We start from the raw sequence: 26,991 nt of genomic DNA on the forward strand, positions 1-26,991 counted from the left end.
CTTCATTGTCTTCAGGCCTACAGCATTGATGAAAAATTTGATCCTTGTCTAATTATCTTTTCTTTTTAGGTGACTAGGTTTTTTTCCCTCTGGAATGTTTGAAACTTTTTCTTCGGTATTTTGAAATTCAAATAGAATGTGCTCAAGTATGAGTCTTTTAATGGCCTTGGTAGTTGTTGGATCCTGACAATCTGGAGACTCATATACTACCTTAGTTTGCAGAAATTTTCTTCCATTAATTTCTTCCATAATTTCCTCTCTCTTGTTTATCTTTATTTTCTCTTTCTGGAACCCTTTTGTCTTAGTCCCTTTGTGTTGGTATAAAGGAGTATGTGAAGCTGGACTTGTTTGTTTTTTTTGAGAGGTCTCACTCTGTGGCCCAGGCATGAGGGCAGTGGCGTCATCATAGGTCACTTTAACCTCAAACTCCTAGGCTTAAGCAATCCTCCCACCCCAGCCTCCCAAGTAGCTGGAACTACAAGCATGTACCACCACACCTAGGTAATTTTTCTATTTTTTGTAGAGTTGGGGGTCTTGCTATATAGCTCAGGCTGGTCTCGATTCCTGGCCTTAAGTGATCCTCACGCCTTGACTTCTCAAAGTGCTGGGATTACAGGCATGATTGGCTGTGGCTGGATAATATATAAAGAAAAGAGGTTTATTTGGCTCACAGTTCTGTAGGCTGTACAAGAAGCATGGCACCAACATCTGCTTCTGGTAAGGACCTCAGGAAGCTTCCAATCATGTTGGAAGGTGGAGGGAGGAGCAGGCGTGTCACATGACAAGGGGGTGGGGGAGGTGCAGGCTCTTTTTAGCAGTGAAATCTTGGGAGAACTAATAGAGTGAGAACTCATTACCACAAGGGTGGCACCAAGGCAATGTTTGTGAGGGACCTTGCCCCCATGGCCCAAACACCTCCACCTCCAACATTGGGCATCAAATTTTAGCATGAGATTCGGAGGGGACAAATATCCAAACTGTATCACCCTCTTAACAGGATTTTGGATTTCTTAGATTATATCTCTGTCTCTTTTCTTTTTTCCTTTCTAGATCTTTTTACTTTATGTTCTGGAAAATCAGCCACTCTTTTTTTAATTTCAGCAACCATATTTTTAGTCTCTAAAAAGCTTTTTCTTGCTCTGAGTAAACTTTGATCTTAGCATCCTCTTTATATTGATAAATGTAATAATCTCATATCTCTAGGTATATAAATGAGAGGGTTTGTTTGTTTTTAAAGTTCGTTTGCCTGAGTTATATGTTTCTTCTGGGGCCAGTTTCTCTCTTTGGTCTTTAATTCCCCTAATTTTCCTCATGTTGGATGATTCTTGGGTTGTCCACTTATATTTAAGGATGAGTAACTGATGTATGGGTATGTGTGTTTTAATTGAGCGAATAGATCTATTTCCAATATACCTCTTTGAGTAGAGAGTTTGAGTACTAAATTGGTTATGGATGGGGCTGCTTTGTTTTAGAACAGAGATTCCCAAGCTTTCTTGATTACAGTGCCCTTAGTGTCTTAGTAATTTTTTTCTTGGTACCCCTAGTCCAAAAGAAATACCTCATAGTGAGAGCCAAACAACTTAGTAGTAGATTGAATGATATTTGAAAGATATTGCTGTGTTTCCTTCCAATTTAAAATATTAAACATGCCTCTCTGAGTTTGCTGCGGTGCTCCAGGTGCTTTGGCACACGGTTTGGGAACCATGACTTAGGGTAAATGAGTTAGGACTTAACAGGCTACAGATACCTCAAATGCCAGAATGAGTTTTGCTTTGTCTGGGGCAGCAACACTTACACTAAAGCCTTAGATCTACCTGGTAGGTTTGTTCTATTTCTTTCTAGAAGAGCCTTGGAATCTTTTTGCCTGGGTATCTAAACTCTGGTTTTCTGTACTCTCTGTTTATAGAGAGTGACGGAGGCCATTAGGGGAACAAGTTTCCCCATGTTCTGCCCCGCTTCTCACTTCTGCCTTTTGTTTCCCTGAGACATCATCCTTCCTCTCCCCTCCCCACCCCACCCCACCCCCCTGGGTTCTGAGGGCAGATGCACTTAACCTCCATCCTATCCCTTCTTAATATATTTTGGGCTGTGGCTTTCACTGCTCTTTTTCATTCCAGTTTATTTTCTAACTTCCAGATCTGTCAGTCATCAGGTAATGAGCCCACCCTCAGCTTTTTGCTGTTGTGGCCTTACTCCTTTTCATACTCTTAATCTTTAATGTAATTTGGGGAGAGATGAGAAGCAAACATACGCTCTTTTTGCTGTCAGGAACTAGAATCTATTAATACATTGTCTCATTTATTTCTCACCATGACCAGTGAAGTGGATAATATCAATATCCTCTTTTTACAGCTGGGTAACTGAGCTGTGGGGGAGCTGGGTTTCAAACCCAAGTGTGTGCTATTTTTATTATCTTTTGAGAAGAGTTGTTAAATACACTGGTTAAGTACACCATCAGAAACAATTACTTCATTTTTAAAAAGAGATTTAAAAATTTTATCTAGTAGGAAAGCTGTCAAAATTGGTCAGCAATTTAAAAGATATTGATCAGTCTCCACCTATGGCCTTTTCTTATTTACTAGATCATCTTGAGCAGTGATTTTTAAACTTTTTTTAAAAATTCAGTTCTTTAAATTAAATCTTATACAGAAATCCCATACGTTTACAAATAGGTGGTGCTGCTCTGATTGAAGTTAGGTGAGATGCCCAGAGTTCATCCCTCAGCTCTCCTTGGTGGCCCCAAATATGCTTCTTCCTTGAGCATGGTTTTGAAAACCTTTGATCTAAGGCTGCAAACCATTTGTTAAGTGGGGGAAAAACATTTTAACTAGTTTAAAAATAGTTTGTACTACCAAAATAAGATTAAATATAAGTTATTTAAATAATTACTGGGGTAGTAATTTTTACTCTTCTCCATTTTCTAAGTGCATGGCAGATTATTGCAATTATATTGAGATCCTCTATAGTGCTGGTTTCTAAACAAGGAAATCAGTAAAAACCACTGTGCTGACTTATCTTCTTAATTTATTGAATATACGATTAAATTAGTTTCAAAATTGCTAACAGGTGTATAGTGAAAGGTCTCCCTCCATACTATCCCTCTCTATCTACTGGCATCTCTCCTGTGACTAGAGCACCCCAGAGATAACCACTGTTAGTAGTTTCTTATGGACTCTTAGGTACATGAAAATTTTGAGTATATAATATCCCCTTATCCTTTTACACAATGGGTAAGTTGACTATTTAATAGAAGTTTAACAAGAGGAACATTTTAAAATGTGTGCAAAATCAGTAAAACATTTAGTTTTATATATATGTAACTTTCACATTTCTTTCAACAGGAAAAAATTAAAGAGTACATCCAAATATATTTATCAAACACTATTTTTGAATGGTGAAAACAGTGACATTAAGATTTGTGCTCTAGGAGAAGAGTGGAACTTACACAAAATATATTTATGTCAAGTAAGTATTTTATTTTTCTATTTGAGTAATCAGGGTAATCGTCTAAACTCTTAAGTCTTGCTTCTTCATTGCATTTCAGAGTAATCTTTTTCAGTAGTTGTTTTAAATCCTCTCATTTGATAAAGTGTTTTAGTAGAAAAATGGCAAACGTTAGTGAAAACTTAGTTTGGCTTAGAAATAGATTTTGAGATTTCAGCATCATGCTAGTTTAATGTTACTTTGTCATTACTTTAATAAGGTACTTATTTTGGTGCCTTCTGTTGATAAAAGGAGAAAAATGTCTAACATTAGAGTTAGGATCGCTAAATTTGTCTATTTTGTATATGATTATTTAAATTACATAAATTCATCTGAAACATTGCTTTGGTAGTTCAGGTTGAATGTGAATGGAAAGTTCTTAACACATATACTCTTCCTTCTCTCCTGGAAAATCCAGTTAAAGACAAGACCAAAAAACGTCTATAGACCAAGTCATTTAGTCAGTATACCTATTCAGTTTCTATACCGAAAATATTACTACCTGCCACCCCATTTTGAAGATTCAGGCTTTCAAAGTAGAGTAAAATGTTACTCTAGTGGCTCAAATATTCTATTCATTCCTTCATCAGATCTATGTGCTGGGCATTGTTCTAGGCAATCGGAATAAAACAATGAACAGTTCTTACCCTTGGGTATTTATATTTTCCCTCTTTACAGTTTGAGAAAAATTACTGGTAAGACAATATAGTATAAAAATTTTCAGCAAAAACATTTGAAAAGGAATTTCCCCCCCAACTCTTTAATCATTATGTTTTAAAATTTATTTTTGAATGAATTTACTTTGGCTTGAAGTATGTGTCCCTGAGAATATTAGAATATTGGTTTTAAGTTTAGGATAATAAAATGGTTCCTATCACTTCTTTTTGATCTCTGAATTACTCTTGTGAACTTGAGGGTGAGAATGCCTCTGTTAAAACTTTACCTCTCATGGAAACTAGGTTGCTTGTAGTTCAAGTCACATGCTAAAATACAAGCTTCCTGAGGACAGAAACATAGTTTCTTGCTATATTCATAGTGCCTATGTACTAAGTAGTCAGTGAAATTTTGAAAATAGTTAATATTTGATCCATCTCAAAGTAATTTTAATTATGAGGGGTGTTAGCAGGAAGATAACTAAAGACTTCTAGTACCTTTCTAAGAATCCAGGTCCGTTTGGAATTTTCTTATGAGAGTAAACTAAATTTCAGATTTTCCCTAATTTCTTTGGGAAATTTTTTTTTTTTTTTTTCTTTGAGACAGAGTCTCATTCTGTTGCCCGGGCTAGAGTGCCGTGGCATCAGCCTAGCTCACAGCTACCTCAAACTCCTGGGCTCAAGCAATCCTTCTGCTTCAGCCTCCCAAGTAGCTGAGACTACAGGCATGTGCCACCGTGCCCGGCTAACTTTTTCTATATATTTTTAGTTGTCCATCTAATTTCTATTTTTTGTTTTTTAGTAGAGACAGGGTCTCGCTCTTGCTCAGGCTGGTCTCTAACTGAACTCCTGAGCTCAAACAATCTGCCCGCCTTGGCCTCCCAGAGTGCTAGGATTACAGGCATGAGCCACTGCGCCTGGCCTGAAAGTATATTTTGATAAACCTAATAGTATGCTTATTTTAATTTCTTTTCTCCTGTAGACATATTTGGCAGTTCTTTTTCTCTTGAAATAAAATAATGGATTAGTTTTGATAAAATAGTTAAAATTGGAAAGATAATTTGGAATACACAGAAAGTAGAGTACTGGATAATCATTGACTTTTTTTTTTTTTTTTTTAAGTCTGGCTACTTTTCTAGTATGTTCAGTGGTTCTTGGAAAGAATCCGGCATGAATATTATTGAACTGGAGATTCCTGACCAGAATATTGACATAGAAGGTAACCACCACTGTAATTATTATGTAAAAGTCATAAAACATAACCTTTTTATTCTTTTGGTAGAAAATAAATATCCTAACCTTGTAGTGTAGAAAAAAACTTTTAACATCCCAAAGTGATAATTTTATAATGATTTACTTCATAGTTTATCAGCCCTCTTCTTCCTATCCCTAATCTGTTTAGTCATGTGGGCCTTATCACTATTTACTTATCTTTGTAAATATTTCTGCTTGGAATATAGAGGACGTAGGGTGAGGGAAGGAAAAGTATGACTATTTTTTTCTTAATTGCATTGAAAATCTGGTAAATAATGCTCATTGATTATTCCCTGCCTATGAAGATCTTTTCTGGGAACAGTAAAGGTATGAATCATGTAATCAGTGTTGTTTTAATCCTTAGTTGAGGAAGCTGAGGCCCAGAGGATTTGAGGGACTTAATTTGGATCTCAGAGCAGTTTAGGGCACCTCATCAGATTGTAGCTATCCTAATTCCTATTCCAGTGCTCTTTCTGCTCCCCTCATTGATAACCCACGTGGAAGTAACCAGTGGCCAACATACAGGCAAAGAAAAAAAGAACATTTACTCACACGTATACACACACAGTTCCAACAGCTTTAAGAAAAAGAAAAAAAAGAATATTTACCAAGCAAACCCTGTGGGACATTCCTGAGAGTGGCAGTGGAGAGTAGGATGGACAGGCATAGATTTCTGTGGGGCTGGGCGTTGAGTGTGGAATGGACAGGACCAGGGGCTGTACCACATTCCCCAGTGGCAAAGCATGGAAAGCTGTTGTGTTATGATTATTGATGAGTCTGTATTTGTACTTAATGATAGGTCTACTCAGAGTATCTTACAAAACGTCTCCCAAGGGTGTCTTAATTCTGACCACTAACTAATGTCAGGATTAAATGTTAGAAGAATGCAGCTAGATTTGTTAGAAAAAATAGAAATTTACAACATTGTTACTAAATTAACACTCTTAGTAACCATTACTAGCATTTTACTTTTTTTTTTTTTTTTAAGAGGCAGGTTCTTGCTTGTCACCCAGGCTGGAGTACAGTGGTGAGATCATAGCTCACTGCAGCCTCAAAGTCCTGGGCTCAAACGATCCTCCCACCTCAGCCTCCCGAATAGCTGGGACCAAGCGTGTGCCACTACACCCAGTTAAACATTACTAACATTTTACTTAGTGATACCTCTCTTGTCCTTTTGTGTACATACCAGATTCAGACAAATGTCTTTGTTTGTGAAGACAGTCATTGCTATTTTTATAATACTCTTAATAGATATGGTTATTATTTCATTCCACATGTGTACCTTTGCTTTCAGCACTGCAAGTTGCATTTGGTTCACTGTATCGAGATGATGTCTTAATAAAGCCCAGTCGAGTTATTGCCATTTTGGCAGCAGCTTGTATGCTGCAGCTGGTAAGTATGCACATTATTCAAAGAAAGGATCACAATGGTATCTCTGTTGCAAAGTATCTATTCCAAAAACAAAAATAAAGCTTAGCTTTTTACAATTTTTAAAACAAAAATCAAATGTATAAATATGCCATTTGTCATAAATCATTTAAAATGCTTAACCAAAAACAATTTATTACAACTGAGGGAGTCATGATGTCTGTGTATAATGAATGCAAGCTGTTTCTGTGTAGATATCTTAATATAACTATAATGTGGAAAATATTTACTCCTCTAAGTTCATTTACAAATTTCTATTCATTAATGACTTGACTACTTAGCAGATGGCTTATGATTACTAATTGATTTGGTTCATGGGTTCAAAAAGTATTGTGTGCCTAGTATGTATGTAAACTTAATTATGAAATAATTATGTGTAAACCTCGTATGTATTTTAATCTACTGGTAGAATGATAGATTTGTTCATTTAACAGAAGTGTGTTGAGCAATGTGTCAAACTAGGCATAGAAATCCAAAGGTAAATTAAGATGTAGTCCCTGCCTTCAAAGAGCTCATCACAGGACTCTGTGTGTGTTCGTGTGTGTGTGTGTGTATGTGTAGTGGGAGAAGGAGGGTTGATACACAAACCCAAACATAAAGTAAGAGCTGTCCAATATTACAGGTATGATAATAAACATCCTGTAGAATTTAGTAGATGCATAAAGAAGGGAGTGGTTAGTTCAGCCTGATGGTGTCACAGAGGAAATTTATGTTTCCAGATTGAGTCTTGAAAGTTGAAGTCTGCTTATCTTACAATGTATGAAGCGAGGGGAAGAAAGAACTTTCCAGGTAGAGGAAACAGTAAACTAAGACCTAGAGATGTGAAACAGTGGAGGATTAGAGAATCTAAGAGGAACATGGCTCTAGCATAAACAGAGGATTGGGCTGGGTGCAGTGGCTCACGCCTGTAATCCTAGCACTCTGGGAGGCCGAGGCGGGTGGATCACTCGAGGTCAGGAGTTCGAGACCAGCCTGAGCAAGAGTGAGACCCCATCTCTACTAAAAATAGAAAGAAATTATCTGGCCAACTAAAATATATATAGAAAAAATTAGCCGGGCATGGTGGCGCATGCCTGTAGTCCCAGCTACTCAGGAGGCTGAGGCAGTAGGATTGCTTGAGCCCAGGAGTTTGAGGTTGCCGTGAGCTAGGCTGAGGCCACGGCACTCACTCTAGCCCGGGCAACAAAGCAAGACTCTGTCTCAAAAAAAAAAGAAAGAAAGAAAAAAAAAAAACCAGAGGATTGAAGAGAGGGAGGCAGAAACCAGATCATGAAAGTCTCTATGTATTGCTAAGAAGTTTAGCCTTTATATGTAAGTACCTTTGGAAGATTTTAATCAGGGGACAGACAAAGTTATGTTTTTTGTACTTCAGGAACAACGTGAAGGATGGATGGAAGGAAAGATGAGTACAGCATTAAAGACAAAAACCTATTGCAGTAGTCCAAGTGAGGGCCTAAATTAGGGTAATAGCAATAAGTATGGAGGGAAAAAATGAATACCAGAGAGATTAAGCAGGGATAATCCACTGGACTTGGTGACAGACAAGATGTTAAGAGGAAAGGGGAGGAGTCTAGAATGACTTCCAGGTAAGTTTAAAATTCTAATGGAGTTAATGTTTTATTTTACTCTTTAAAAAAAGTTATTTCCTTTTATGTGGCATTTATGTACTGATTTATTTGAATTTATTAGTGAATAGCTTGCTAAATATCTTTGGCTGAGATCATTTCATTTTTATTAATAAATGTTTTGATCCTTTCAATACTTATTTCTAATAAATATACTTTATTTCCTAATTCTGGTCCTTTTGGTTTTGTTCTAAATTCACTTTCTGCTTTTTTTTTATGATTTACTAACTCTTTAACTTAATAATGTACTCACATGGTGAATAAATTTTAGAATTTGAATCAAAAGTGACAATTTCATATATTAAAGTTTATTCATTTAAAACCTTCCATATTAACATTTTAGACTAATATAAGTTGTTTAATAATATATTTTTCTTAGGTGATTCTGTTAGATTTGATAGGTATTTTAAACTTTAATAACCATTTTCTGATAATACATATTATTTACTTGTCCATCACATGGTTAGCTAACTGTGTAAAGAGTTCTTAAAAAGAATAGGCAAAATGCTGCTAAAGAAATTTGCAAAGGTGTGGGAAGAAGAGAAAAGAAAGAGAATAGCCATATTGATCTCTACCTTACTGCTTACCCTCCCCTTTTCCATTTTTAAATTCCAGGTATTTAGCTGAATATTTGCTGAATTTTTTTCAGTATTTTTATTGGACTTGTAAAAAAAAAAAAATAACTTAGGCTTGCTGCACTTAATGAGTTTTCTTTCTTTTCTTTCTTTTTTTTTTTTTTTTTTTTTACTTTTTAACGTGTAAAAGCACATATGAGAGCTAATTTTTCCCATGTGAAATGGGCCTTTCCAGTGCTTATTTATATTTACAGGATGGTTTAATACAGCAGTGTGGTGAGACAATGAAGGAAACAATTAATGTGAAAACTGTATGTGGCTATTACACATCAGCAGGGACCTATGGATTAGATTCTGTAAAGAAAAAGTGAGTTACCTTTCTTGTTTTTCCTCCCATCCCACTTTTAGGAATTTGGTTCTTTGGTTTCTTAAGAGAATATGAAGCTATAAGAAAGAATTAAGGAAAAATAGGATGAGGGATAGAATTTTGTTAAATAAAAAGTTTCTGTTTACTTTTGGACTAATTAGTAAATTCCTGAAAAGTGTTGTATTTTTAAGTGACCACGGGTGAGTTATGCTTATATATGGTCACGCTTTATAGTACGTTTTCTGTTAAAATTGTTTAGAGAGTAGTCTGTCACAGAGTGATAGACATTATATCAGTGCAGCTACGGGCAGTCTTTTTTAACTCTTGAGAATTGCAGTACCCATTTTCAGATTTTAAGGAAGGTTATAGTAGTATGCATACCCCTTCATAAACCATTTAACACAAACTTGAAATAAGATTTTCTTAGAAATGCTCTTATTAATATAAAGGGAATATTCCCTTAATAACCACTGACAAAAACAATACTAAATTTCTGATTGTTAAGCTAAAAATTTTGAGCATGTCCTAGCAAGATTAATTTTCTGTTTTTAACTGTGAATCCTACTTTTTAAATTGTAAATACTTGATATATAATGTAATAATTACATATTTTAATTTCAGATGCCTTGAATGGCTTCTAAACAATTTGATGACTCACCAGAATGTTGAACTTTTTAAAGAACTCAGGTATTTGAATTTTAAATGCCTTTATAATTAATCATCCTAAAATATTTTTCATTTGTTAAAGTATGCAAGGTATTTTTGTAGAACATAGAAGTATATTACTTACAGGAAAGTGAACAAATCAATGAAAGGTCTTAACTACATTCACAAACTGAAGAAATGCTACACAAATTTCTTTGTTGTAAATGACATAATAATGTATATTATGTCTACTGTTTTAATTGATTTTAATAGAAAAATGCATTACTACTATAAGACTATAGAAAAGTTTTAAGTTTTGCCAGGCTCTTAGAGAATCTAAAAGTTATATTTTAAAAACCTTCTTTATCATTGAGAATTAAATTTGAGGAAATTGTTTTAAGAGATGGGATCTAGCTATGTTGCCCAGGCTGGTCCTGAACTCCTGGGCTCAAGCTGATCCTCCTGCCCCAGCTTCCTGGGTAGCAGGAATTACAAGTGCATGCCACTGTACCCAGTTTAGGCTGACCTTTTGAATTAAGTCTGTTTATTATTCATTCATTCCTTCCTTCCTTCCCTCCTTCCTTCAGCAAATATTTCCTGAATGTTTATTATGTATAAAGATACTCTGTTAGAGGCTATGAAGGATGCAGAGATGATTATGTCATGGTCTCTGCTGTCAAGGACATTATTTGTAGTAACAGGGCTAAGATATCTGTGATGGGTTTGAAAATTCTGGGTGGGAATTAACTTTAGAAGGCCAGTGGGCTTTATAGTCATTTTTAGGCTTGCATTTCCTTAACAGTGGTGCTTCTGAGAAAAAAAGTACAAATGTGCCTAGGAGTATGTAGCACTCTGATGGAAATGTACAAAACCAAAGAGTTAACATTGCGTAGCTTCCTGGGATGTCAGTGTTAGTGATTTTGGGGTTGAGGGGGGAAGAGAGAGGTAAACATTTTTATGTCTGAATACATTATGGAATAGAGGGAATTCAAATTTCTTTGGACTCTCAAGATAAAAACACAATTTATAAAAATGTTATTTTTTTATGGCTAGGCCACCTCCCGGATTCTTGGGTTCTTTTCTTTCTTCTGCCTCTAAGAGATACTTTGGTAGAAAAGTTTGAGAGGCATTTGTTACCTAGTGATTTCAAGGTATAAACAGATCTACAGTATGTTTGATTTGAAAATCACTGGAAACACTTTAATTTCTTTCTCTTTTATACAGTCAGCCCTCCATATCCGTGAGTTCTGCATCCATGGATTCAACCTCTGCTGATTGAAAATATTTGGAAAAAATAAAAATAACAGTACTACAAAAATAATACAAATAAAAAACAATATAGTATAACAACTATTTACATAAAATTTACATTCTATTAGGTATTATAAGTACATCTAGAGATGATTTAAAGTATACAGGAGTATATACATAGGTTATATGCAAATACTGTGCCATTTTAATATAAGGGACTTGAGCATCGAGGATTTTGTTATCCTCATGAGGTCCTGAAACCAATTCCCCATGGATACCAAGGGACAACGATAGTTTCTCATTGAGCTTTTTCAAAAGGAAGCTGAATAATAGTGGTCGTCTTAAAAACCCAGAAGCTCTTCTGGCTTCTCATGGCTTAAAGAAAGGAAAGAAAAAAGGAAAAGCAAAACAAACAACTGGTGATGTCATATCTACTCTAAACAAACATATATTTCTTTATCTTATTCTCTTTAATAGTAATGAAACATATTTTATGACTAAGCAATTCTCTTAAGCCTAGAGGTTAAGATTACTTTGATGATATAGCTGTTTAGTGAATTTTGACACGAGAAGTGTCTTTTTTTTTTTTCTTAACATGAAAGTGGCATTGTGGAAGGCAAAAGAGGAAGGCTGCCACTTTACAGAACATGCTAAAGTTACTTTATTAGGACCCTGCTTTAACTTGATTAATCAGCAGGTCAGAGTTCTTTATTTGCTTCCCTATCAGTGTGAAAAAGACCTTTCATAGCACACTATCTGAATTAAAAGTATCCTTGTATCCAGATAGATTATTTTCTAAGAATCTTTGTGTAAAGAGACTGCTGTCATTTTTAGTTCCACATTTTCTTTTGATAACAAAGACTTAAAAATTTTTTAGTTTTACCAGGGTCCTTCAGCCTCTGCATGAAGATAAACTCACTCTCACTCCCTCTGTTTTATCTTTTCAGCATAAACGTCATGAAACAGCTCATTGGTTCATCTAACCTATTTGTGATGCAAGTGGAAATGGATGTGTATACAGCTCTAAAAAAGGTACTGACATAATATATCACTCAACATAGCTTATAGTGAAAAATTGCCAACAGCTAGTGTCCAGTGATAAAGGGATGATTATAAATGTAAGAAAAGGAGAAGGAAATATGCCAAAATGTTAAAAAGTCTTTACAATTTGGTATCATGAGTGATTTTAACTTTGTTCTTTGTACTTTTCTATCTTAGGACTACTTTTCTGTTTTTTCCCAGATGTTTTTCAGCAACAAACTGTGTTGTTGTTATTTACAGAATCAGAAATGTTTTATATAAAAGGTATTGTTTAAATGTTTTATATGGTTTTCAGGATCATTTTCAAAGTTGAGCTTTAGTTAAATTTATGATTTTATGATGAAATTTTTAAATATACTTTTTCTAGAAAATGTTAATTCTTCTTTTAAAGGTCTATTTGCACATTGGACATGTTTTACTTCATCTTCTTGAAAGGTTTCAACATTTTTTTAATCTAATTTTATTTTCATGACTCTTTGAAGAGACAAATCAGCTATTCTTTCATTGTAGATGGTGAGATGCAGAATCCTTACGATTACTAAGTGGCAAACCTGAGGCAGAGGCTAGGTCTTATGCGTTCTACTCCATTGCTCTCTTCCTGCTGCATAATTTTGCCTTCAGCTTTTTGTCCCCAGAATGGATAAATGTTGTCTGCATTTACATGGTTGTATACCTTCTAGGTTATATCATTGTGATTATTTTTATGGTAGAGATGAGATTCCATTACTATTTTTCTTTAAGGAAGTTTAGTGTCTGGGCTATCCAATCTTTAAAGAAGTGGTAGAGAGCCCATTTCTGAGTCACAGTAGCATACATTCTTTCATGTTATACTGCTTTTATGCCAGTAATGATAAATGCTAATACTCACATAGCACCTTATACCACTCTAAATATTTACATATTAAGTCGTTTAATATTCTGTGAGGTAGACATATTATGCTCATTTTACAAATGAAGAAATTAAGGGCGAGAGAAATTAGGTAATTTGCCCAGCTGTTAAATAGCAGGTCTATTGAAAGTCCATGCTCTGAACTACTGTGTGTATTGTCTCAACAACAAGACAAACTCCTCCTTCCCATGTTTAATTTCTTACTCTTATAATCTCGCATAGTATTTAGTGAAATTGAGTTGTGAGTAGAATAAATTAGTGTAAAATTACTAATGTAATATATATTAAACCTTCACCTTTTTAATACAGTAGTCTGTGGTGTGTTTGTGACTACAAATACTTTTCAGGGATTCTCTTACTCCTTAGCGCGCACACGTCCAGTTTTTAATCATTAGTCTATGATTAATGCCATGAAAAATTTAAAGCATGTAAGCCTGTCATGTATAATATTTAATAATAGTTCTACTTTCTTTCAGTTACTTGTAACATGGAAATTAAATTTTTTAGGTGTTATGTTTTAAGGTGGAAGCAATTTGAAAATGTAAAATCATTAGATGTTGAAATCTTGCAACTTTTTCCTTATTTAATTTTTTTTAAAAATCTAGTGGATATTCCTTCAACTTGTGCCTTCATGGAATGGATCTTTAAAACAGCTTTTGACAGAAGCAGACATCTGGTTTTCTAAGCGGAAAAAAGGTATGCCTGAGTGTTTGTTTTTTGAAAATTTATCTTTGTTTAAAATGAAATCTATTAAAATCAGACCCTGACTTATTTATACACTTAATGTTAGAGCTGGAGAGAACTTTAGCAATTATCTACTTTAGCCCCTGATTTACAGTGAGAAGATTGAGGCTAGATAACAAAAATGCCTTTCTTATTATTATCTAAATTGTTACTCCTTGAACTGTCACCATACTCTAATCCACCAAGGCTATTGCTTTTCTCATTTTATCACCAACAGTTCTTGGTGATTGCATTTGTCTTTGTTTGACCACATTAAATTTTCCCTAACAACCTATAACCTATCTGGCAACAATTCTTAACATGGGGGCCATGGATAGGCTTCCATGTGTCACTGGCCCCCCAAAGTGGATGCAGAGCTTGATATGTATGTGTGTGCTGCATGCATTTGGGGTGGAGAGCTTCCCACCTTTCTTTGGATTGTCCATGGAGATTGATCTCAAATTGCTTATGATCAGCTGCTATAAGGTCTTATCTGGGCAGAGGGAGAGCATACAATATATTTATTTTTTACTTTGCTAAAACAGATGTAGAAAAGAAACTTTAATGGCCCACACATGCAAAGTAGTAGATAAATTATACCTTAGTTCATGATTTTCTTAGTTTACTCTCATTTTTGGTCTGTGTATGGCCACCTTTTTTGTTTATTTTTAATAATATATTGACCCTCTGTGAACTAATCTTCAAGTACTAGAACATTAATAACTTCAGTCTACTCATGTACTTCTTTTCTGTTGTGTCTCTGATTTTCCCCAACTACTATCTTGAATTTTGTGTTTGTTATTCTTTTGCCTTAAAAAAATAATTTATTGTGGTGCGGGGCATGGCGGCTCATGCCCATAATCTCAGCACTTTGGGAGACCGAGGCAGGAGGATTGCTTGAGCCCAGAAGTTCAAGACCAGTCTGAGCAATAGCAAGACCCCCATCTCTACAAAAATTAAAAAATCAGCCGGGTGTGGTGGCTCGGCCTGCAGTCCTAGCTACTTGGGAGGCTGAGGTGGGAAGATCACTTGAGCCCAGGAGTTTGAGTACAGTGACCTGTGATCAGGCTGCACTCTAGCCTGGGCAACAGAGGGAGACCCTGTCTCAAATAATAGTAATGATAATAATGTTATCACATTATGCATATATGTCCTGACATATATAACAGTGGTATGCTAAAAAGCTGACTGTGGAAAACACAGTCCCTGATTTATAGCATTTTTTCATTTCCTTGGTACAAATTCTCCCAACATGGCTGATTTTGAGCTACCAACATGACATCGCTGAATGTAGAGTTGGAAAGAAATGCGCACAGTCAGCTCCTTTGAGCCAGCATGAGCCAGCTGTAGCACACCACTGGACAATATACCATTTTGTTCAGTTGTTCTGGAACTATTTCATATTGTAGTCTTAATTTTCATTTCCTTCATAACTAAAGGGATTGAATGGCTATTTATATATATACATACACACACACACACACACAGACACATATGTATATGTTTATTGGCCATATATATTTCCTCTTCTGTGAAATGTCTGGTTTTTTTCCTATTTTAATATCAGATTTACCTTAATGATTTGTAGGCATTCTTTATATATTCTTGATAACCAGTACTTGGTCATATGTTTTGCATTTATCTTCCAGTTTGTAGGTTATCTTTTTACATTATTAAATGCCTTTTGATGAATAGATGTTATTAATTTTAAAATTTATTGCTCTTTTTGTCTTAAATTTGTAGAATTATTTTATTTAATCAGATTTCCTAGCTCAGAGCCAGATAAATTATTTTTCTATCAAGCTCCTAAAGTAAAAATGTGTAAAGGACCATATCAATAAAATCTAACTTGATTTACTTGAAGAACAAAATATTAAACTTATATCTCAAATTGTACTGTAGTGTTGTCGTATGGCAATTAAAGAAGGATTAGGGAAATTATAGAGAAGAAAATTCGAGAATTTAAATGAAAAACAGAGGGAGAGAAAAACCGGAAGAGTTAAGGAGGATGGAAAAGTTAAAAAGGCAAAAGGACTCAATAGAAGCAGTAAATGTTGACATAACCTCATTTGTGCTCCAGCTAGATCAACCACAGCAATCTATCAAAAGAGAAGTTAGACTAAGCGACACAAACCAGAATAGGAAACTGTGGTCCACTTATGGTCTTCTAGGCTCTCTCTCCCAGCCTCTGTAATGTAAAAGTATACAGTTTAAGACAACTTTTCAGGGAGACATTTATTGCTCAAAGCAAAATGTATGTCTAAATGCCCTTGTTTTTCTGGAGGACTTCATAGGGTCATTTCAAAGTTTTAAAATAATAAGTGATGCATACTCAGGAAACAGGATAGAAAAATGACCTATGGTCCCCTCACCCATTATATTTTGTTAGATTTCTTTTAAGTTTTCTTAATTATTTGACTTTTCAGATATATATTGATAAGGACTATAAGAAAACAATAGAAATTTAGAAAGTTTTCTACACAGTTATATCTAAGGATTGTTACTGCATTTGGCTGATGCAGTTAGTATGGCCACATGTTGGCCGGCAAGAAACTTTAAAACATTTTTTTGATTCTTTGAATTATTACAAAAATAAATGAGCCAATCTCTTCTATAGCCTTGAAGAAAAGATTTCATGGGATAATTGTCAGATTGCTATGAGACAATCTAGAATTAGATTTCTATAACTTGTTCATGTGACAGAGCACCTGTAAGAACATAATAGTATTCTCAGTATACCCCGTGAAATTGGCACATTTAACTCAACATATGAACTAGACTGTTATTGTTGTAAAAGAAAGGCAAGAGAGATAAATCCACAGTCACATGCTTGTTGTATAAATAAGCAAAGTTAACTATTAATTTTTTAAATGAGTTTACTGCTTTCTTGTTTGCTTTGCTTAACTCTAGGCAAGTGACAAAGGAATACAAAAAATATATAAGATAAAAATGTGGGCCAGGCATGGTGGCTCACACGTGTAATCCTAGCACTTTGGGAGGCCAAGGTGGGAGAATATCTTGAGGCCAGGAGTTTGAGGTTGAAATGAGTTATGATTGTGCCACTGCACTCTAACTCAGGCAACAGAGTGAGGCCTTGACTCTAAAAAGAAAAAAAAATTCATTAACTGGGCTATCTTTTCATGATTTTCAGGAAAAAATTATTTTAGTGGGGAAAACTTTTCTGGTTCACAAAAAACCTATGTTCCATATGAAGTATGGTTTGAGACATAATAATCTACAATGACAACTCTCATCTTTTTTTTCTTTTTTTTTTTTTTTGAGACAGAGTGTCACTTTGTTGCCCTGGCTAGAGTGAGTGCCGTGGTGTCAGCCTAGCTCACAGCAACCTCAAACTCCCAGGCTTAAGCGATCCTCCTGCCTCAGCCTCCCGAGTAGCTGGGACTACAGGCATGAGCCACCATGCCCGGCTAATTTTTTTTTTTCTACATATATTTTAGTTGGCCAGATCATTTCTTTCTATTTTTAGTAGAGACGGGGTCTCGCACTTGCTCAGGCTGGTCTTGAACTCCTGACCTCGAGCAATCCACCCGCCTCGGCCTCCCAGAGTGCTAGGATTACAGGCGTGAGCCACCACGCCCGGCCTCATCTTTTTTTTTTTTTTTTTCTTATCCTTAATAACAACAGGGCTGAGTATATTCCCATGGGTATGTATACCTTGTTTAACAGAAAACATAGACTAAGACTTACGCACAAGTCCCTGTTGGATAACAATAACTCTAGACCTTTCCTTCCCACTCATGAAAGCACATTGGAATACAAACTGAGAATAATTTTTAGAAATAACCTTGGTTTTCCCTAAAAAAAAAAAAATTCATACACTTCATAAACTTGAATTATTTTAATAATAATACTACCTATGTGTTACAAATCTGGCTACAATATCTTATTTTGTATTTTAATAGAGAATTGATACATTAATCAGTGTTCATGACATATAGCTGAAGCATAAGTTAGAAGAATCCCAAGAGACATTCCATGTCCTGTGTATCTTATGAAGACCTTTGAGGTTTTTGGGCTCTAGAGTTGCACTGGAGTGTTTAGTCCCTGGGAGGCACGATTCTAGAGAGAAAATCTAACTCTAAGTACCTTTCTCAAGCTTTCCTTTCCCATCTTGCTGCACTCTAAACTCTAAACCCCAGAAAGGTGTACAGCTGAGTTCCCAGCCCAAGGGTCTAATTAGGACCAAAGTTAATTTCTCAGGGCTTTTTAAAAAATTTCCCTAAGTTTTTATTCACACACTTGAGGTTTACAAAATTCTTGAAAAGTTTGAAACTAACTTACTTGTATTCTAATACAAATGTGTATGTGTGCGTGTACTTGTCCATATCCATAAAAATATTTAGGAAATAAATTGATTCAAAAAGAATAGCTATTTAATTTAAACTATTTTTTATAGATTTTGAAGGTATGACCTTCCTTGAAACTGAGCAAGGAAAGCCATATGTGCCAGTATTCAGATATTTGAGGTTGCAGTATATTATTAGTGATCTGGCTTCTGCGAGAATTATTGAACAAGATTCTGTAGTACCTTCAGGTAAGAGAACATGATTAATTTATTATTTTAAATGATATTTTTCTAATTATAGCTGTCATATATATCATAGAAAAGAATATTGAAGAAAATAAATTATCCTTAATTCTCAAAAGTTACAGATTTTTATGCCAAAGTAGAATTATACTACATAGATAATTTTCTGTGTTCATATTGTATATTGTGGTCATTTTCCCATATTTCATTTCATTAAATACTCTCAGAATATTTAAATGGCTATATAGTATTCTGTAATATGAATGTTCTTTAATTTGATAAACTAGGACACTATTTTGGATCAGACTTTTAAAAATAATTTTTAAAGTATTTAAGGTTATAATTGCTTTTTCTATTAGTACTCCTTAAATTTATTTTCTGATACTTTCTTACTCTAAAGTCTTAAACTTCATGGTGAAGCAAATGTAGTATTTGTTCATTGTAATTTAAATTTTTTGCAACAACTGTTGATTTAACTTTCTAAGTTAAATGTCTAATGCTTGTGAAAGATCCAGTTTACTACTGTAGATGCATATAAGTAATAGAAACTAGAATTTCTGTTTGAATATTTGCATATGAATTTATAAACATTTGTAGTAATAATTACAGATTTGTCTGAAAAGTTTTAATTATTTTTGACACCTCAGTTTTGATATAGCTGTGTGTTGATAGATTTAAATTGTTCTTGAAATCTGTATACTTATTTGGAAAGGTATTGAATGAAAAGAAAACCTAGAGTTAACTTTTCTGATATGTTGGAAAGTAATGCATTTTTATAAAATCACTTTAGCAGGTTTATAGACACAGTTTAAGTCACACATTCTCTAAATTTTATATTCCTTATAGTATAGCAGTTCTGTGATAGATTTAGTATGTGTTAAACACCAGTCTCTAGCGGTGATGTAATATTAGATGCCAAGGCCAATTACGTATGCCACTCTCCAATTATATTTCCTTTTAAGGCTTTTTAGAAATGAATTTTGGGAGACTGAAAAAAAAGTCTGTTTTAAAGTAGATTAATTTAGGTATGCCTGTGATGCAAGTGGATAAGCTTTATATTTTTGGAATGCAAGATGGGTACAAGTATTTGTAGTCTGAAATATTTTATTCAGTATAAAATCAGAAAGAATTTAGACCCTATATTTTTGGCCAGATTTTAGTCATTTTTTTTTTTTTCTGATTTGAAATTGTAGGAGAAGACTTTCTAAAAATTTGTAATACCCCATCTTACAGATAAAAATTTCACACTGTGAGGGGACAGAAAGAGGTCACCTAGTTCACATTGTAGAGATAGATTGGTATAGTCTCTCAATGGGAAGGTATATTAGATTTGAAATAAATTGAAATAATTTTGATTAACCTGAAATTCACCGATTATTTTTCAGAAATAGTGCCAAATATGTGTTAACATTAGTCAAAGTTAAGTGTTCAACAATCTGGGGAGTTTTAGCACATGCATTTACCATCTTTAGGTAAAAAATTTAGAAACGTGTTTAATTAAAAGTTAAACCAGGGCTTTGTATAGAAGCACTTTATTTTAGGACACAAGTGTGCCAAGCACAATTAAACTCCATTATTTCATGGAATTAGATTTATCTTAGGGTCATTAGGTTTATTAAATATCTTACTCCACACTCTCATTGTCATACTTCCCTCCACTTTGATACATCTGAACTATCTTGTTACCATTCCTCAGACCTTACTATTATGTGCTCTGGAACCACAGACAACAAAATCTCAAAATCTTCCATTTCTTTCCTTCACTTTTTTAGCTCTCCCAGAAGATGTTATCTTCCTTCTGTAGAAGACTTTCTGTCTTTCACACCCTGTTAATAATAGGGCTAAGAGGCCAGATAGTCATGGTCCTAGCCCCTCAGTGCCCTTTCCAAACCATTATTGCATATGATCTGACCCTCTGCCCTTTCTCTCCTGACCCTAGTCATTCCTCCACGTTCATTTAAGACTTGAATACTTGATTTACTATCTGTTCTCCCCTGCCCCCTATCCAGTCACGTAGTGTGTCCATATGAACAAATCCATTCACTACCCTAGCCTCCTAGTTGTTTGACCTAAACTCCAGTAACATTTGTCTTTGCCAAACATTAGGTACTTCTTACCTACAACCTGGAAACACCATGAACCTTGTTGTAACCTAGAATTTCTCAGGATCAGAAATCCATTAGTTGGTCAGTCATGGTGGCTCACATTTTCAAGCTCAGCTCTTTGAGAGGCTGAGGCAAAGCATCGCTTGAGGCTAGCAGTTCAAGACCAGCCTGGGCAACATATAGCAAGACCCCTGTCTCTACAAAATATTGTTGAAAATTAGCTGGGTGTGATGGGGCACACCTGTAGTCCCAGCTACTCAGGAGGCTGAGGGAGGAGGATTGCTTGAGTCCAGGAGTTCGAGGTTGCAGTGACCTGTGATCAGGCCACTGCACTGTAGTCTGGGCAACAGAGTGAGACCCTGTCTCAAAAAAAAAAAAAAAGTCTAAAACAAACACCACATGTATTCGCCATTAAATTGGAACTAACTGATGGGCATACCTGTGCATAGAGGGAAGTAAATCTCAAAGGAAATCAAGGAGGGGAAGGGAGAAAGGGGATGGGCAAAAACCTAATGGGTACAATGAACGCTACATGGATGACAGGCACACTTTTAGCCCTGACTCAAACATTACAAAAGTGATGCATGTAACCACAAACATTTGTACCCCCCATAATACTTCAAAATAAAAAAATCAATACTTTCTTCAAAATATAAGTAAATTTTATAATAAAAAGAAAGAAATCTAGTAGTTTTCAGGCTATTATATAACCTTCTAGCACTAGCAAGTGCATAGCCTCATTCCCTTTTGTACTGTTCTTTAACTTCCAGTCCATTTTAAGCCCTCCATTTTCCGCCAGTCTTTCAAAATTCTGCCTTTTCTTCCCTGTCAGGCTTGGATTTCATAATAGATCATGTTAGGTCACTCGCACAATTGCTTCTGTGTCCTTCAACACAGTTGAATTTATTAGCAAGATCCTAAAACTAAATTAAGCCGCCTTTGTTCCTGTGCCCTCAGCTTTGTGCTGAGTACTGCTGCCGCACATTCTACAACTTTTGTATTGGTGCCACCACAAATCACTTTTCAAAACTAAGCTTGGGTTTTGGCATTCCTTACACTACTCTTGCTTGGTCATTCCTCATTTTTTCCTTCTCTGCATTCACTTCAGCGATTGCGTCTTACCTCTGGCCACTCTGTTCAGGCTTTCTACCTAATCACCTCACTGTCCATTTTGTGAAAATAATATTGCTGAAAATGAAAAGGTTTATAAATACATGTAATTAATTTTTTTCAGAAAATAGCTTTGGATATAGATTTTTGTTATTATACATGAGCATTTTTGAGCCAGGCTTCTCCATAATTTTGTGTAAAGATTTTATACCTAGATGCTCTGTACAAACTATTCTTATTTGTCCCCGTAGGAATTTTTATTATGTAAACTTTTGATCATTCACCTTCATCATCTATATCTGACTTATGTGTTTCATAAAACAGTTCAACTTGTAGGCTTAGTTTTTTGCTGTAAGCCTTCCTGATTTTAAGTGGATTTTTGTGTGTGTGTGAAGATACACTTTTCCTTTCACGTAAACAGTAAAATACTGGGCAAATTAAGTGCCCATTTTAAGTTTTTATTTGGAACTATTTTCTGATAAAGTTTAAAATAAGTGCTTAAACTGGTTTTTACTGAGTCGAAATTTCTTGAAGGCACTTTTTCAGAATCTTTTCAGCCAACACTAAGTTCTCTATCAAAAAGGATTCTGGCAAACTCTGCCTGGTGTTTCTTTCCTTTTTGAGAGATATGATTGCATATAAACATACTAAAAACTCTGTAAAGGAACCTGTTTCACTTCTTTCCATCCCATATTTTACCAGGGATTCTTTTTGCAACCATTGTAATAGCTGTTAACATTGTATTCCATTGACTTGTTTTTGGAATGCTGCTTTTAAGGCACAGGACCTAAAATCTTAACTTACCTCATTTCTCCTACTGGGAAAATACTGTTTACATTCAGAACTGCTGTAGATTAGAACTGCAGCTACTGGTCTATGACACTGTCAAATACTGGCTGCTTTGATGTGCCCATTTCAAGTTTTTATTTGGAGCTGCCAGTGACCAGAAAGATTTCAAGTTTGACTTTTTACTCTTTTGGATTAAGGCAAGACAAGAGGAGCAAATATGTGCTCATGTTTTTAACTTGTTAAAATGCTTTCAGTTTAAAAGGAAATTATACAGAGTGTTGGAATTTAAATTTTGAAACATTTTTATGGGATATGTCTTACATGATATTTGAGAATATATACACATGTGTAACTTGTTCATTCCAGTTTTACAAAATGAATCACGAAAAGCCATATTCGATCTCTACATCAATGAATTTCAAACTTTAGGCATAATCCATTACTGGGTTGAGAAATCATTTTAATGGGTAGAGATCAGTTTGTTTTTTTAGTAAAATACAATAGAACAGAATTGTTAAAAATTCAAGGGCATTGCAAATAAGATACATAATATGTGTGCATGTGTACTGAGTCATATAAAATTTGCTATTTGTGTTTACCTATGAAGACAAATTGTCTTTGACCTAGGCACTTAACAGTTACTCCTTATAATAGCAAGAATATTATTTTGGAGGACTCTGAAAGAAATATTCAGAAGTGTACTTATAAGGTGTTTTCAGGATAGACACCAGTAAATCATTAGAGGTCATCTGGATACCTGTATTAAGTAGAGACTTAGGAAGTGAAAATCGAGATTTTAATCACGCTAATGTTTTTCCCTCTCCTTTAGTTAGAGATTGAGAAATCATTTAAGAAGTTAAAAAATAGAAAAACAACCCCTTCTGGTTGGGAATAAATAAGAACAGAAAGATAAATATGGTGCTAAGCCAATTATTTAATTTTTTATTTTTATTTTTTTATAGATAGGGTCTTGCTCTGTTGCCCAGGCGGGAGTGCACTAGCTAGATCATAGCTCACTGCTCCCTCAAACTACTGGGCTCAAGCAATCCTCCTGTCTCAGCCTCCCAAATATCTAGGAATACAGGCATGTGCCACTGCACCCAGCTAATTTTTTTAAGTTTTTTGTAGAGATGAGGTCTTGCTATGTTGCTCAGGCTGGTCTTGAATTCCTGGGTCCAAGTGATCCTCCTGCCTCAGCCTCCCAGAGTGCTGGCATTTCAGGTATGAGCCACCATGCCCAGCTTCTACTTTTATTTTTAATAAATCTGTAGTTTTGGGCCGGGCATGGTGGCTTATGGCCAAGTCTGAGGTTGCTGTAGTGGCTATGATGACACCACTATACTTTACCCTGGGCAGTAGAGTGAGACTCTGTCTTAAAAATAAATAAGTAGGCAGGGCATGGTGGTTCACGCCTGTAATTCTAACACTGGGAGGCCGAGGCAGGAGGATCGCTTAAGGTCAGGAGTTCGAGACCAGCCTGAGCAAGAGTGAGACCTCATCTCTACTAAAAATAGAAAGAAATTAGACAACTAAAAATAGAAGAAAAAAACAATTAGCTGGGCATGGTGGCACATGCGTGTAGTCCCAGCTATTCAGGAGGCTAAGGCAGGAAGGATCTCTTGAGCCCAGGAGTTTGAGGTTACTGTGAGCTAGGCTGACGCCACAGCACTCTAGCCCTGGCAACAGAGTGAGACTGTGTCTCAAAAAACAAAAAAAAAAGTAAATAAGTAAATAAAATCTGTGTTTTTATCTAAAATAACTAAAATTTCAGCTTATACAGACTTGTTTTGTAGAGAAAAAATTATATGATTATTATTAAGGAAATAATACTTATAATTTGTATTCTATTTTAAATAATTTAAATTAAAATATCTTAATAGTTATCTAAATCTATTCAATTATTAATTGAAATTTAATTTAAATTAAAATATCTTAATAGTTATCTAAATCTAATATCCCAAAATTATTTCTTGAATATACATGCTTCATCTGCCAACTTAGAGATGGCTTATTTCCCAAAAAGTGAATTTTTATTTTTAGATAATTTAATAAAGGAAAAGTCCATTCAGTTTTCGGTAGAACTTTTGTAAGACACTGAAAATATTGTTTTAAGTATGTTACAATTGAAAATTAATATGAACTGTGAAAAGGAAACTATTAAATGTAAGAATATGCCTTTAATTAAGGATTTACATCCTAATTTGAATGTATGCAATCTAAGTACAGTCTAGCCTGAGATAAAGCTAGATAACTTTTAGTACTTTAAAAATCATTAATCTATATTGTTATAGCATATTTGTAAAATATAAGCTACCTGCTTTTTTAATTGCTATTTTAAACTTGAATATAGAAATGGTAATAGGTTTTTTTGGTTTTTTCCACTGCTGATAGAAATGGTAATAATTTTATCAGCTACTTAATATGTTTAAATAGGTATGTTCTATCGTCTTTATTTATTATTAATTAATTTATTATTTTTACATTTTAGAATGGCTGTCTTCTGTGTATAAACAGCAGTGGCTTGCTATGCTCCGGGCAGAACAAGACAGTGAGTTGGGGTAAGTATATTACATCATAACATTATTCATTGACACATTAAGTGCCATGTGAGTTATATTTAACTCTTGCTAGTTTTGAGCCCAGGGCCTCATGAAACATATGTAACTCACACATCTCTTTACCTTGGGAGCTGCATGAACTATTTTTCAAGTTGCATATAACTCATGCATAGAAAACAATTAAAAATAACAAATTTTTTGTTAAATTAGAAAGGATCATTTTATTTTCGAAGTTTTTATTCTGTTTTCGTAATAAAACACCGTGGCCCCAAGGGAAAAAAAAATTTTTTTTCTAGTGTGGCAGTCAATGTGTTAAAAAAATTTTTTTTTGCTATGAATTTTAAGTTCATTCATTATATGGAAAAATCACCTAAGTGAAGTATCACAAGAATGGAAAAACAAGCACCGCATGTTCTCACCATCAAGTTGGCATTAACTGATCAACACTTAAGTGCACGTATAGTAGTAACATTCATCTGGTGTTGGGCAGATGGGGAGGGAGGAGGGGTGAGCACCATCAGGGGGATGGACACGCTTGAAGCCCTGACTCGGGTGGGGCAAAGGCAATGTATGTAACCTAAACTAAGTATTGAAAACTGAAGTTGTTGAAATAAAGAAAAGATAATGTAATCAACTTATATTCTTATATTTTAATAAAATTATAAATCTTATGAATATCTTTCTGGTCTATTAGATAATATAATGGAATGTTTGAATTGTCATTTGCTATATTAGTAAAATTGAATACATAATCCATATACTTTGTTTCACCTAGTATTATATGATGATTTTCTTTCAACATTGAAATATTACTTGGAAGAATGCTTTCATAAAGCCTAATTCTCGTATTTATATATAGGTAAAGCTAATTTTCTCATTTGTGGTAGTATTTTCAAATTCTGATTAATAAATAGGTTTTGAAGATCGTTAAGTTTAAAATGAATTAAAACCATCTGGTTACAGATTCCTTCCCCAAAAGCATATAACCCTCTGCAAAATTTTTATACACTTTCTTCATTTTAAGGGGAAGAAAACTATTCCTTCAATGTATATAGTGCTTTGTAGTTCACAGAAGTACTTTCATATCAGTAATACTTTTATATTTATGATTTGATCCTATGCTAGCTCCTTGAAATAGGTAGTGTGAAGAGATGATCTGTCAGTATACTGAAGAGGCCTTAAGAAGTCTAATTTTTTTACTACTGATCTTTTCTAACCCATTTTTATACACCAAAGAGTTTCCTAAAATAATAGCATAGTTATAAGTTTGTATCCAAATAGTAAGTGTATGAAAATATTGTATACATTCATGATAATAAGGTTATTATTATCCAGAGTTCTTAGTTTCTATTTTATTTATAATCCAAATGTATTCACAGCATAATTATCCAGTAATACAGTAAAATTGTTGAAATAGAAATAATAAATCAGAAACCAAAAAATGAGAGTTAATTTAATGGAATTGAGATTTGAAGCATTTTGCAGTGTATGAAGTAATTTATAAATCATCCTACTTCCTTTGTATATTCAATATTTACATTTTGGATGTTCTTGATTCTTCAAGATTTTTCTCACCTATATTCTTACTGAGATTAGTATAGACTCATCTACGATACTGAGCTAGAACATGTTTGTATTCTTGCCCTCAGAAGTATAGTCATCCCTTGGTATACTGGGTGGGGGCGTTCATTCCAAGACCCCTACAAAATCTGCATACTCAAGTCCTGCAGCTAGCCCTGTAGAACTCACATATATAAAAAGTCAGGCCTCCTTATATGTGGTTTTTGCATCCCACAAATACTGTATTTTTGATGTGGGTTGATTAAAAAAAATCCACAGATAACTGGCCCCACGCATTTCAAACCTATGTTGTTCCAGGGTCAACTTTGTGTGATTTTATTGCCCCTGATAAAATGTTCTGTTCCACAGATACTGAGCATCTCTTC

General features: G+C 34.6%; 1 protein-coding gene across 1 annotated transcript in view; it reads left to right on the forward strand.

Annotated features, from left to right (window-relative positions):
* GMCL1 (germ cell-less 1, spermatogenesis associated) overlaps positions 1-26,991 on the forward strand; it is a 48,745-nt gene that overhangs the window by 3,517 nt on the left and 18,237 nt on the right. The window contains exons 2-10 of the mRNA XM_045549779.1: positions 3,342-3,465; positions 5,259-5,355; positions 6,685-6,782; positions 9,273-9,385; positions 10,007-10,072; positions 12,229-12,313; positions 13,817-13,907; positions 18,352-18,489; positions 24,976-25,045. Coding sequence (XP_045405735.1) covers positions 3,342-3,465; positions 5,259-5,355; positions 6,685-6,782; positions 9,273-9,385; positions 10,007-10,072; positions 12,229-12,313; positions 13,817-13,907; positions 18,352-18,489; positions 24,976-25,045 — 882 coding nt within the window. The remainder of the gene's footprint in view (positions 1-3,341; positions 3,466-5,258; positions 5,356-6,684; positions 6,783-9,272; positions 9,386-10,006; positions 10,073-12,228; positions 12,314-13,816; positions 13,908-18,351; positions 18,490-24,975; positions 25,046-26,991) is intronic.

The sequence above is a fragment of the Lemur catta genome, chromosome 4 (genome assembly GCF_020740605.2).
Source record: "Lemur catta isolate mLemCat1 chromosome 4, mLemCat1.pri, whole genome shotgun sequence".
In the NCBI taxonomy this organism is placed as follows: domain Eukaryota; kingdom Metazoa; phylum Chordata; class Mammalia; order Primates; family Lemuridae; genus Lemur; species Lemur catta.